Here is a 13310-nt window from a genome sequence, read left to right as displayed (position 1 = left end):
ACTCGCTGAGCCGCCCCGTTAACTGAACGTGGGTCTGACGCTGCAGGGAGGCGGCGAGAGGGGCTGCAGCCAGACTGTGCTCTGGGGCTTTGCGGCCCGCACGCACCTGGAGCCTCCCGGGGCCTGGGCGTCCTCAGGTGGCGGGCAGGTGCAGGAAACCTGGACCCTCAGCGTTGTCGCTGGAATGGCGATTCTGATTCCAGGCCGAGCCGGGGCTTCGGTTCTTAGGGCCCACCTTGGGGGTGGACCTGCCTCACGTGGTGCTCTGCATTTCACGGGCCTCCCCTCGTTGAAGCCTCCCGCCAGCGCTCTCGCGGGGCTTGGGTCTGCCCATTTCACAGGTGGCAAAAGTGAGACCTGGGAAGGATAAATAGCTGGTCCAAGAGCAGGAAACTCCAGAGACAGATAAGGATTGAACCCGGGCTTCGGACTGGAGCCCCCCACCCCCTCCCCCGACTGTGCCCAAGTAACGGCGATGCTGCCTCGGAGCCAGAGCAGGACGGGGAGCTCCTGTTCCAGCCCTGCCTGCGCCCCCCACCCCATGGCCCGGCCGGGTGCTCCGGTGCCCCACGGCTTCCCCTAGGACGGAGTTCAGTGTCCCTCTCAGCTCTGGCCGGCTCCTGATCTGAGCGCTACGCTGTCACTGGCCACTGGAAACCAACCAACTGCACCTTTAAAGAAACTTAAAATTTTTTTTTTTTTTTGTAAATTTTAACAAAGATTTAGGATTACAAACATGTTGCATATATGGTGCAGAGACGTCTCCATGTCTTCGTTGTACTCATCTTCCATTGGCAGGTTACATTTGCTAAAAGAAGGACCCAATATTGATACACTATTATTAAGTAAAGTTCATATTTTATTCAGATTTTTTCTTTCTTTCTTTCTTTCTTTTTTTTTTTTTAACCTGACATCCTTTTCCTGGTCCAGGATCCCATCCAGGACAGCACTTTACATTTAGTCGTCGGGTGTCCCGAGGTGCATCTTGGCGGTGACACCTTGGCAGGCTTTCTCCTGGTTTCTGATGACCCTGACAGTTCTGGAGACTATTTTGCAGCAGGTCCCTCATTTGGGATTTCTCATGGCGAGACTTGGGTTCTGGGGCTCTGGGGGGAAGACCACGGTGGTGACGCGGCTTCCCGTGGTGCCGAATCAGGGCCCTGCTGTCACTCCGACCGTGGTGGCCTGGCCGGGCGGCGCCGACAGGGGCCTGTCCTGGGCGGCGGGTGTTCCCCCTTCCCACACCGTGCTCTTCCCGTGCCCTTTCTGGGAAGGACGTCACCACGCGGCGCACACGAAGGAGCCGGAGATCTTTCCCTCTTTCCCGCCTCCCAGGAGGGAGATTGACACAAAGCCTTGGACCGCGTGGGGCATCGGCCTCCCCTTCTCCGTCTACTTAGTGACTCAGCCCTTCCCTTATGTTCATATGATTTGTGGATTCTTGTTGATACTTTGGGTTATAACCCGACCCTGTATCGTTCGCTTTGTTGCCAAAACTGTTCCAGGTCTGGCCATCGCGGCCTCTTTCACTTGGCTCTGGGCTACTTTGACGCACCCCCATCACTGCCGGGCGTTTTGAACAAGTCCTTTCTTCCTGGTCAAAGACACCCCAGGGCCAGCTTGTATATTTCCTGGGCCGGCCCTAGAATCAGCCATTCTTGTTACATTTTTTCATTTTTTTTTTTTAGATTCTATATATTTATTCATGAGAGACACAGAAAAAGAGAGAGAGAGAGGCAGAGACACAGGCAGAGGGAGAAACAGGCTCCATGCAGAGTCCGATGCAGGACTCGAACTCAGGACCCCGGGGTCACACCCTGGGCCGAAGGCAGACGCTCCACCGTGGAGCCACTGGATGCCTCAAATCAGCCATTTCTACAAGCAGCCTTGGTTCCTTTTGTTGAGAATCGTACAAAACCTCAAGTCTGGCCCCTACACGTGTTGTTGCCCCCGGGATGTCACGGACAGGCCAAGGAGACAGGAGTGCGTGTGCCAACCCCTGCATAGACTCACATCCGTGTTACTCATACGTTGAACTAAACACGAGTTCACACTGGCGGACGTCTCCACTCCATGACCACATGGATCCAAATTCGCTTTTAAAACGGCGAGATAGCTGTTCGGTAGCGTTTTACATCAAAACCGAAATCACAGGGAATTTGAAACCCAAAATTATTTATACTGGGGATATTCCAACGTGTGTTTTAGCATCTTTGATTAGATGGATGAATATATATATATATATTTTTGAAAACTGAAAACATAAATTATGCACCTGATTAGAACCATTCTTGCCTATTTGGAATTAGGGAAATTAAATATGTGTGTGTGTGTGTGTGTGTGTGCATGTAACGTGTGCAAGTGAGAAAGTAGCTCTTTCTGCTGGCGCCGTGTGTGTCCGTGCTGTGTGTGCCCATCCCGTTGCCTCTGCTGAGCCTGTGAACCTGGGAGGACGGCCGGGGTCCTGGGCAGGAGCGCGGCCGGTTGGCAGCCTCAGGGTTAGCCCTGGACCCTCGGAGGGCGCGGCAGGGCCCTGGAGGCCTGCCCCCCGGAGGGCGTGCTGGTGCCCCCGTGCCTGGAATCCCCCCGGGTCTGCAGGCCCACTTGGGGGTGCACATTTCTAACATACACAGCTGGCTCTAGAGCGGGGGCCGCTTTCTTAACCACCAGTGGGCATCTCGCAAATATCCTTAGCTTCCAGGGATGCAAAGGGCTCCGCAGTTGGGGTGCGATAGGAGGCCCGGTGCTGCTCTGGGTCCCTCCAGGTACCCCTCCGGGGTGGTGCTTTCCAGGCCTCCCGGCCCTGTGTGTGGGGGGCAGCCTCTGCGGGCTCCGCGTCTCCAGCTGGTCCCTTCTAGGAAACGGTGCCATAAACCGTGGCCCTGGGAGACCCTCCTGGGGTCTTAGAAACACTCCACGATCCCGCGCTCCAAGACAGATACTGCAGGAAGGAAAACGGGAGTGTCTCCAGGTGAGTCCGCCGCACGTGGGGCGCATCTCGAAGTCCTGGCAGCAGCCTTCCTCTTCGTCTACCCACAAGCCATTTATTTCCATGTCCCCCTTTATTTCGGTAAACAAGCAAAGGCCCCATGTGATGGGTCTGGAAGGCTTGCCCCGGCCTGGGGGGTGGCCCGGCAGGCTGAGCCCACAGGGCCTTGCCCGCGTCTCCGTGTCTGCGGGGGACCAGGGACCCCACCCCTCCTGTGTGCACACGTGACCCTCTTCCTTGTGCTGAGCACCTGCCGTGGCCCTGGGGATCGCCTCTCTCCATTCTCGGGCGTCCTTGCTCCAGCGTCCAGCACTGGGCCTCTGCCACCTTGCATAGACGCTGCCTCTGCCCAACAGCACACACGTCTTTCTGCAAAAACATTCTTCCTTTCCCAGGACTTCTCAGGGCCTGTGCTCTCCTCATGAGCTCTCGGCCTCTCCCGCCTCCCGTGGAGAGGGTGTCCCCCGGCTGCAAGCCCCGAAGGCAGCCTCAAGCCTGTGGCCAGCCACTCAGCGTGTATTGGGTGGGCATCACATCGGGCGTGTGGGACAGACGCCCTTCCCATCCTCGTGGCCCTGAACGTCCTGTGTCACTCCTGCAGCCATCTGCTCGGGGGGAGTGTATGCAGTGGGTGCTCACTGTGTGCTCGTGGAAGTCGGCCGGGTTCCAGGAGTCGTGTGATGGAAGCTTGGGGTCCTGTGGCTTGGTGGCAGCCACGTGTGCAATGCCTGGCCGCGGTGGGTGTCTCGGGGTCACGGTGGGCCAGTTGTCCCTGAGGGGTGTGGCATGTGGCATGTGCACGATCACAGGCGCGCGCACACATGCTATAATGCCCGGCGTTCCTGGACTCCCTCCTGGAGCTTCCTGGGTCCTGATCGGAGATAGCCCCGTGTGGAGAATCTTCCGGCAGGTGATTGGCGGTGGGGTGGGGGGGGTGGGCAACAGTGGGGAGCACAGGTGAGCATCCCTAGGGTTGCCTGGCCAGAGCCCAGCCAGCTGCATATTCCCGCCTTTGGAAAATCACTTACCCTCCCCGAGCCTGGTTTTCTTATCTGTAAAATGGGAAGACTTGTCTCCAGCTCATCTCCCTGCCGGCGCTTCCCGTGAGTGGGCCCCAGGAGCCGTCCCAAGACCCAACGCCCCCTAAGGTCGGCCACTGGCTCCCCCCCCACCCCCATCCGCCCTCCCGCAGCCGGAGAGAAACCGTCAGTTTGGAAAGTCTGGAAGCTCGGCAGATGCAGCCCCTGCGCTGCCCACAAGTGTGGAGCTGTAATTAATGGATGGTCCCCCAAGGGGACGCATTTTCCTCTCCCCCTTAGGTACAGAGAAAGAGCAGATATTTCCATCGTAGCAAGTAAGAAAAATATCTCGTTTCCCCACTTTTGTTATAAACAATGTACGACTTGCTTTCTCCTTACTCCTCTTGACCCTCCACACTGTATACATATTTATATATTATTCATAGTGGATTAAAAATGAATGTGCTCTTTACCACGGCTCTACGGCGCAGTGACAATACAAATTAACGTATGATGTACTTACTTTTCACATGGCAGTGATGGGAAGTGTTGATGGTCTCAAAGTGAGAGGTAGAGAGAGGGGAGCGCCGTGGGGTGGGCAGTGGGGGGCACCCATCTGGCCGCACGGCAGGGCCCAGGGCCCCAGCTGCAGACAGGGATGGGGATCGGGGCTCCTCTCCCTCGGCTGTGCTGCTGCAGAGCTGGAAGGGCCTCCCCGCTTCCCTTCTCCCGTGGAAGGACCCCCTGGGGAGCCTGGCCCTGTCGACCTCCCTCACTGGGCTTCCCCTCCATCACCACAACCTGCTCCCAGACCCCTGCACAAATCCCAGGCTTCCTGTCCCTGCGTCTGGGGTCAGGCCTGTCCCTCTGTCTGGTGGAGCACTTCTCTCCCTCTCCCTTCTCCTGGCTGCCTCTTTCATTCTTTCTTTCTACCATCCCTCCATCCGTCCATCCATCCATCCATCCATCCACCCATCCATCCATCTGTCCATCCATCTGTCCATCCATCCATCCATCCATCCATCCATCCATCCATCCATCTGTCCATCCATCCATCCATCCATCCATCCATCCATCCCTCCATCCATCTATCCACCCACCTGTCCATCCATCCATCCACCCATCCACCCATCCACCCATCCGTCCACCCATCCACCCATCCATCCATCCGTCCACCCATCCATCTGTCTACCCATCCGTCCGTCCATCCACCCATCCATCCACCCACCTGTCCATCCCTCCATCCATCTATCTATCCATTCATCCATCCACCCATCCACCCATCCACCCATCTGTCCACCCATCCACCCATCCATCCATCCGTCCACCCATCCATCTGTCTACCCATCCGTCCGTCCATCCATGCATCCATCCACCCGTCTGTCCATCCACCCATCCATCCATTCATCCACCCGTAGTTCCTTTGCTTACAAAACACTTGATGGTTATCTGCGATGCACCAAGCACTGTGCTAGGTGGTAAGAAAGGGCAATAATCAAAAAACCCAAAAGGCACAACCGCACGGCCCCTGCACCGTGGAGCTGACCGTCTAGTGGGGCAGAGAGACGTAAGTGTTGATTTGCTCAGCTCCTCTTGTTGGGAGCTCTGCCGCAGACGCGTGTGCTCTGTTGGCCCTCCCCACCGTCAGGGCGAGTCTGCAGTCACCGGGCCTCCTGGAGGCAGAGGCAGGTGTGCTAAGGCCACACTACAGTAATCAGATGAAGTAGGGGCAGAGAGGACTCCAGATTAGAGGACAAGAAAGGATGGAGCAAAGGTCCCGTGGCAGGAAAGAGGAAGGAGCATTTGGAGAACAGAGTGTCCTGTATGCTGAAGGCGGCAAACTCGGGGCGGGGGGGCGCAGAGGATTTGAGGGTGAAGAACATGGAAGGAGCTCCAGGGGCTCACCTTCGTCTGGGTTGGGCCCTGAGGACCACCCCCACCACCACCACCACCATCACCGCTCCTCAGTCACCACTGACATGGCCTCACGGCGGTGGTTCTGCTCTAGGCCTCGGCTCCACCGGATCCTCTAGGCGGGGCGACGTCCCCGGCCCGGGGTCTGACCCAAAGCCCGTCCTAACCTCCATTTGCTGAGCTTCATCGGAGCGAAACGCAGCTGTAAGAAACTCGTTCCCTTGGACCTTGCAGGTCTTCCTGTTTCCCAAAGCTCCCACTCGAGGGCCAACGCCCCGAGGACAGACAATCCCTGAAGCTTCCTGAAGACCCCCTGAGGCACAGAGCACACAAAATAGCGGGCGGGAGACCCTGTGCAACGACAGCAGGGGCAACAGTAGGCGTGACAGTGACACCCCGCTGGCGTTTATACAGCTCGGGGGCTTTACGGACTCGGGGCCTTGTTCCACGCGATCCTCAGAGCGTCCTCCCGGGGGTACCAGCAGTCCCCCTCGCCCTCGCCTCGGCGGTCACGGCCTGGGAACACCCCGTGCCTCACGAAGGCCGGACGCAGAGGAACCTCCAGTCTGGAGTAAGTAGCCTCCCAACTTCTCAAGGGAGGAAGCTGTGCTTCGAGCCCCAGCTCGTGGCCAGACTCGCGCTGGCTGGCGCGTGGGCACCTGAGGGCAAAGCCCACAGGCCGAGCCAGGGAGCTCCTTGTCTGCGCATTTGGCCAAGGCCACCGTGCAGGGCGGTGCTTCTCCGCGGTTTGACCTGGATGGAGGCCGCAGCTAACGGGGAAGCTCATTCTGTCTTAGAAAGTGGCGAACATTAGCATCTTCCCAGCCACCTGCAGACCCAGGTGCAGCGCCAACTCTCTCCAGGCAGCCCGAGTGGCACGGCTGGTTTTCATCTCACTCAGAAGGGAGGGATGGCGGTTTGCAGAGTTCAAAGCTCCCCAAGGGGTGGCCCTGTCACCCTGAGGGCTGTGCCTGCTGCTCCTCTGGGATTGGGGTGACCTGTCTCCATCCAGAGGTCAGATTGTCCCCAGGCTGCACCTCCATCCAGCCCGCGGATGTCCGTGGGCCCCTCCTGCTGCTTCTACCTGCAGATGGATCCGCTCTTGGTCCCAGACATTTGAACAGCACAGTGAACTGTTCCTGGGAGCTCTCAGGTTTGGGGTTTGTTCTGAAAAGCCCTTGCTCGTGGTCTCTAACTCAACGCCAACAGACCTCGACATCACTGCCTTAGTCCCAGGGCCCGGGGGCTTCGAGGGTGCGGACAGCGGATAGTGCAGAGAGATTTGAACCCCTCCATCCAGGTTTAGCTGGACTCAGAGAGGTAGCGAGTTTCCAGAGTGCTTTTGCTTAACGACAGCTTTCTGTTTGGGAGTAACTGTTCCCGTCACCAAAAGAACAGACCTTTCCCTTAAATCTGACCCCGGGGAGAACATACTGCCTTCCGGGCCTGTCAGCGAGCCATTCCGAAGGGGGCAAAGGGCTGTGTGGGTGCCGTGTGTGTGGGGGTATGTGTGTCCTATTAGCAGGCGTTGCAATCACGGTTCTTGTAAAGATTTCAGAGAATTTGGGTGTCTCCGTATTTTAAATCGAGTGGAAATCAGCTTTAGATTCAAACTGCCCAGATTCACTGTCTCTTAACTTGCTCCTCCATGCAATGGGGCTGATATCAGTCCTTGACAGAGCTGACTCAACAATGAAGATGACATACAGAAATATATGTGGAACCCTCCCGGGGAGCTCCAGGTACCGCCCCCGTGACCCACAATGCTTCGATCTACAAGGAATACTGCAGGGCCAGGGTTTATTACGATTCCGATATCGTGCGGACTTCCTTCTACGAACGTACACACGCAGGGGGGTCTGCACATTTACATGGAGGCTTCCATCTCACCCAAGTCAAAATGCAAACTAATTCAACGCTCATGGTTGGATCACTGACGTAGCCAAGCATGCCTGGATTATAGGACATCTTTGACTCTACCGAGACGGAGAGACTCCGAGAGAGCCACAGGTTAAAATCGCGATTAATATTTTAAAATCAGTTGGTGGGAAAAATCTACTCGGTGCTTCCATGCCCAGTTGACCGTTCCAAAAAAAAAAAAAAAAAAAAAAAGGCTTTTATTGTGAAGAAAGATGATATTTGAGGTTCTCCGCTTGGCTTGCCAACATGCATGCCCCATGGCACCCCCAGTGGTCCAACTGGAGACAGGGTGGCCTCCAGAGGTGGTGACATAGATGTCACACGGAAACGTATTATTTGTGAGAATAGGAAATATAATAAACAGCCTTGACAGACGGGCAGAAACGGTGGAGGAAGAGAAGAACCTCTCTGAATTCTGGGGACCTGAGATGGATTTTTTTTTTTAAATTCATGAGAGACACAGGCAGAGGGAGAAGCAGGCTCCATGCAGGGACTCAATCCCAGGACCCCAGGATCACGCCCTGAGCCAAAGGCAGACGCTCAACTGCTGAGCCCCCCGGGGGTCCCTGGATTTATCCAACAAGATCGCGGTTTGGTCATTTTGCTGCGGTAGACTGTGGTAGGCTCTTTGGATCACAGTACCAAGACTCTTGGTTTTATTTATTTATTTTTTGATTTTCATGTCTTTGTTATTCAGAGTTCTTGGCTCCGGAGACTCATCAGACCGTGGTGATTGTCTCCGTCGGGGACTTACTGCCATATGATATGTAATATGCAACGGGCATATGCGTAACATGCAATATGACACGAAAATTGGTGAGCTGGCTCCGGCGTTATAGGTGAGCCACGGTGGTTGGCAGAGTGAGCGGCCACCGAGCTGCCCGTGGTCGCAACCCAGGACATGTAGCCTGTTCCTGAGAAACATTTCTTGGGCCTCCTGAGAACGGGTGTCTCAGTTCTTCTCAGGTCCTTTGCATGACCTCCAGTTCGTTCACATGCCTTTAGCTGTAGATTTGGGCTGTCTCATCTCCTGCTCAAGAGCTGCTCCTGCAGAGAACCCCGAATCCTCTCTCACCAGCTAGTAAGTAGTTCAGTGTCCACAGGGGTGACAACTTCTCGAGTTGGGTAGTTGAGTCTTGGGATCTGCTTGAAACTCGCTGATTCCCAGCGTAGCACTGGCTTAGATTCAGGGTTATGGTGGAGAGAATGGTGTTTTCTGTCCTACTGCCACCAACTGGCACCCAGATTCTTCCCTTTTATCTATGCCCTAACTCCAATGTGATGAAGAATCGGGCCACTTACATTCTTTGTGAAAACTCCTACACCCACATTAGAAATACGAGTCTCAGTTCTCCTTCCCCACCAGCCCAGGGCCTTCCCTGTCATGTTTGGGGTGATGGTCTGGGTAGCAGGGAGGCAGGAGGGGAATGACACTGGTCAATCTTTCTCTCACCTGACCCTCAAGGCCAGGCCCCTCCTGCTGACTGGCGGTGCCCTTCCCGCCGTGGTAGGCTAATGCACGAGGGCCAACAGCAAGTGTACTTTCCTTGGGTTTCATTTATTCTTCACTCCAAAGTCCACAGGTTTGCAAATTGGCTTTTGGCAAAGTGGGAAAGTTGATCAAACTCAGCCTTGTGTTAGAGGCAACAATAGAAACAAAAGACGCCGAAACTCCATCCAAAAGTTCATAAATACCTTCAAAAACAGGCAAGGTGAAGGAGTAAGATAATGATTCAGTTCCACAAACACTTCCTGCCTGCTTGCTCTGTGCCAGGTAGTGGGCTTGGCACCAATGATACTAAGATGGCTATGCTTCCTGCCAGGAACCCACAGCCAATCAAGGGGATCGATACGCAGCGGCCCCCAAAAGCGGCATCCCAGTTGGGCAGAACCTGGAAGGAGGAGAGAGGATGGAAGTGGTTATTTCAGGGCGAAGGGCATACAGCAAGGGCACGGAGACCCTGCAGAATGAAGCCCTTTTTGCAGAGACCACCAGTGGTCTGGTTTGATGTGGACAAAGCGTGGAGGCTCCAGAGGAGACTGGAGAGGAGGTGGCTCGGACTAGACTCGAAGGTCCCGATTTCTTCAGAGGGGTGGTGGCCATCAAAGACTTGAGGCAAGGAAACCGCAGCTGAGCTCCTGCTGTCGGAGCCCATCCTCATCTTGCTGGGGAGGCTGGACTGGAGGTGGGACACCTAGAAGCACAAAGTCCTCCCGCAGGCCTCCGTGTTCATAGTCTAGACAGGAGTTGGGACCTACTGGACCATCCTCTGTCTGAAGGGGGATGGGAAAGAGAAAGCTTCAGTAGGTGGGAGGGACCCGTCCTGCAGACCAGTTGGCTGGGAGGGGAACAGGAGAGTGCTAACTCTAGGAACCCGCTAGGAAGGAAGGAAGAAGCACGCACTGTGTGCAACGTGAAGTGAAAGTGAGCTTCAGCTCCAAACGTTTGGTTGGCCTCCAGGTTCTCAGGAGCAAGACGGTCTCGCTAAGTAGATACACAGGCCTTCTGCTCTTACTGCTCTAGAAAAAAGTGCTGAATATGCTGTTCGGATGTTTCCTGGTGTAAACGGTTGGGCCCATGTATTTACTTGTTTATTTTTTCTGAGCAAATGAAACCCAGCCCTGGGCCTTGACCTCTCTGGGTGCTGGGTGGGACAGTACTCATGAGCTTCCTAGGAACGGCACGTCAACAGCTTCCGCGCGTCGGGCGGGGGGGGGGGGGCAATGCAATTGTTCTATTATAACTTCCCCAAACCAGATGCTTTCTTGGTTCCTCAAGACGGCAGAAATGTGTGCAGCAGAACAGAAAAACCAAGCGTGGAGGACTATGTGGATTTCCACAAGAATCCATCTTCTGTTCCGATGTAGCACGTTTCCAGAAAAAAAAAAAAGAAAAAGTTGATTTCAAGGGTTACCATTCAAAAATCTAACTTCTTTAAAACTATCCGGGCCTGGGTTATTTGGATATTTTGCTTCCCGCCAGATATCTTCTTCTGGCCCCCCCTTAAAACGCTGAGGCTCTGCAAATGCCACCAGCTTAGCACTTCCAGCTCCACCCCAGGGCGAGGCTTGGGGCACACCCTTCTCTCAGCCCCCTGCCTCCTCATGCTCATCGGGCTCGCGCTCCCTTGCTGGTCCATAAAGAGTTGATGGGGGGATAAGAAAGGGAAGTGGCTTAGTGCCGAGACCTGAGTCAGAATCTCAGGGGGAGGGATTTATGGCTTTTCTCATGTGTAGAACTGGGGTCAGCAAAGCACAGTCCGGGGGCCAAATCCTCCTCCTTTTTTTTTTTTTTTAGCTTTATTTTTTTAAATAAATTAATTTTTTATTGGTGTTCAATTTACCAACATACAGAATAACACCCAGTGCTCAAATCCTCCTCCTATCTGTTTTTGTACAGGCGCTGAAAGTGGTTTCTACATTTTAAATGGTTGAAAACCAACCAAACAAACAAGGGATAGTAACTATTTCACCTCTGAGGAATCTCAGACGAAATTCAAATTTCAGCGTCGAGAGAATCAGTCTTGACTTTCATCCATAAAACGCTGGAAGCGTATTTCCCCTCTTGCCCTATGGAGGTGCCTGCGCGGTATCTCCGGCTTGTGTCTTGGCCTGCAAAGCCTGACGTACGGGCCGAGGTTTTATAGAGAAAGAATCGAGGCGTTGCGAGCATTGCCTCCTGTCATTTGGGAAAGTCGGGATTAAAACTCCCCCTGGGACGGACAGATCTTAGAAACTCGAGCTATTATTCGTCGGCAACTTCTGGTTTCGCCAAGTAGCTTACTGCTTGTCCAGATGGGTCCACGGGCCGCGTTTCTGCCCTTCGCTGATCCCATTTTTTGCACAGTAAGCGCAGGTGTCATAGTAGCGATGCCGGCGGTGATGGTGCTGGTGTCCTCGGAGCCGCGGGGCCGGGGAGGGAGCGAGCGGCAGAGCTGACCGGCCGTTCTTTGTGTCCACAGGTCACAGGCCGTTTCAATGCCGATACTGCCCCTACAGTGCCTCGCAGAAGGGGAACCTGAAGACCCACGTCCTCTGCGTCCATCGTATGCCTTTTGACAACAGCCAGTATCCCGACCGCAGGTTCAAGCGCTCCAGAGTCGACTCGGAGGCTTCTGGGAATTTCGAAGACCCCACAGCTGTCAAGGCGGGTTGCTCAGCGGAGCTAACAGAAGAGGGCTGCAAAGCCCAGGAGGAGCGTAACTGAGCAAACTGACCTGTATATTGCAATATTATTTTACACAGTTTTAAGATTATGCATCTGGTAAAAGAGTTTGCTAACTGCATTCCAAGGGGAAAAACAAACAAACAAAAAATCGTGTACAACTCCCCCACTAGTGTATAGAACATTTAAAAAAAATTTAAAAAGATATCTATATATATATATTAAAAAAAAACACAAAAAACCCACAAAAACAAATCCCCAGCCCTTGAAAATGGCTGCTAAACTGTTACCCGGCAACAAGTACTTCCAAACGATGCAGGTGGAGGAGAAGTGATTTCCGGAAGGCTTGGTGTCCTCCGAGCTTGAGCAAGCTGGGGACCCTTCCAACTCTTAAGTCGTCTTTGTCCCCCGATCATGCTCTTAACTGAAAAATGATACCATCTAAATGATTTAGTGTTGCCTTGAAGATGGAGGGGCTGTGTTTTCATTGTTGAAAACACCTCTATAATCTGCCACCAGCTGCTGCCATCTGCCCCCCACCCTAATGAGATGTGCTGCGAGGCAGCGGCGGTGCCAGTCAGGCTGGAGCGGTCACTGCAGAGAAAATCAATCCACATAGTGTCCCAACTGCACTCGCGGAGAAATCCTAGCCCGCCGCCCGCGCCAGGGCCGCCCGGCGCTGCAGAGCATTGCCATCTTACACGTGCATTTTTAAAAAACACACAGCCAAACGAATCAGTGGCCAGGAATGATCTGCAGACAAATGCCCATTGCAGGTTTGATGAGTAATTCCTTTTTTTTTTTTTTTTTTTTTTAAGATCAAATTGCAGGATTGAGGGAAAGGCTTTTTTTCTTTTTTTTCTCTCGGTTGTCTTTTTGTGTGTGTGTGGATGAAAAAGAAGTTGCTGATAAAAAAATAAAAAAATAAATAAATTAGGGGTCCACGATATAAAATGCTGTTTAGGAAAACTAGCCAACCCTATCCACAGAAGGTGCTGGTGAGAAGTGGAAATTCACGTAATAATAGGAAGATTGTTTTTTATTATGATTTTTTAAGATTTTACTTGAATGAAGGCTGCTCCGGTCCTGATGATCAGCTTCCTTTCATGTGTTAGCTTTTGTAAGTATCACAGACACGAAGAAGGATTTTCTTCTCCGACAAGCTCTTATGGAATAGCTTGTATTAAAAATCCGAATCTAAACATCCTGCTCTCCATGGCTAATGAAGAAAACTGTTTGAGTTAAAATGTCTGTTTTTGTAAAACAAATGTGTTCTATATTTTTGTAGATTTTAGATTTTTTT

At 53.5% G+C, this 13310-nt stretch overlaps 1 protein-coding gene across 3 annotated transcripts in view; it reads left to right on the top strand.

Annotated features, from left to right (window-relative positions):
* The window catches only part of ZNF536 (zinc finger protein 536), a 424016-nt gene extending 411246 nt beyond the window's left edge, over positions 1 to 12770 (top strand). For all 3 annotated transcript variants that reach the window (XM_041732391.1, XM_041732402.1, XM_041732396.1), the window contains exon 6: positions 11805 to 12770. In XM_041732391.1, the coding sequence (XP_041588325.1) occupies positions 11805 to 12049 (245 nt within the window). In that variant the 3' untranslated portion in view covers positions 12050 to 12770. The remainder of the gene's footprint in view (positions 1 to 11804) is intronic.
* Positions 12771 to 13310: the final 540 nt, after the last annotated feature.

Source organism: Vulpes lagopus, chromosome 2 (assembly GCF_018345385.1).
Source record: "Vulpes lagopus strain Blue_001 chromosome 2, ASM1834538v1, whole genome shotgun sequence".
Taxonomy (NCBI): domain Eukaryota; kingdom Metazoa; phylum Chordata; class Mammalia; order Carnivora; family Canidae; genus Vulpes; species Vulpes lagopus.
The sequence above is the reverse complement of the archived record's forward strand: the minus strand, read 5'-3'. Positions and strand labels throughout refer to the sequence as shown.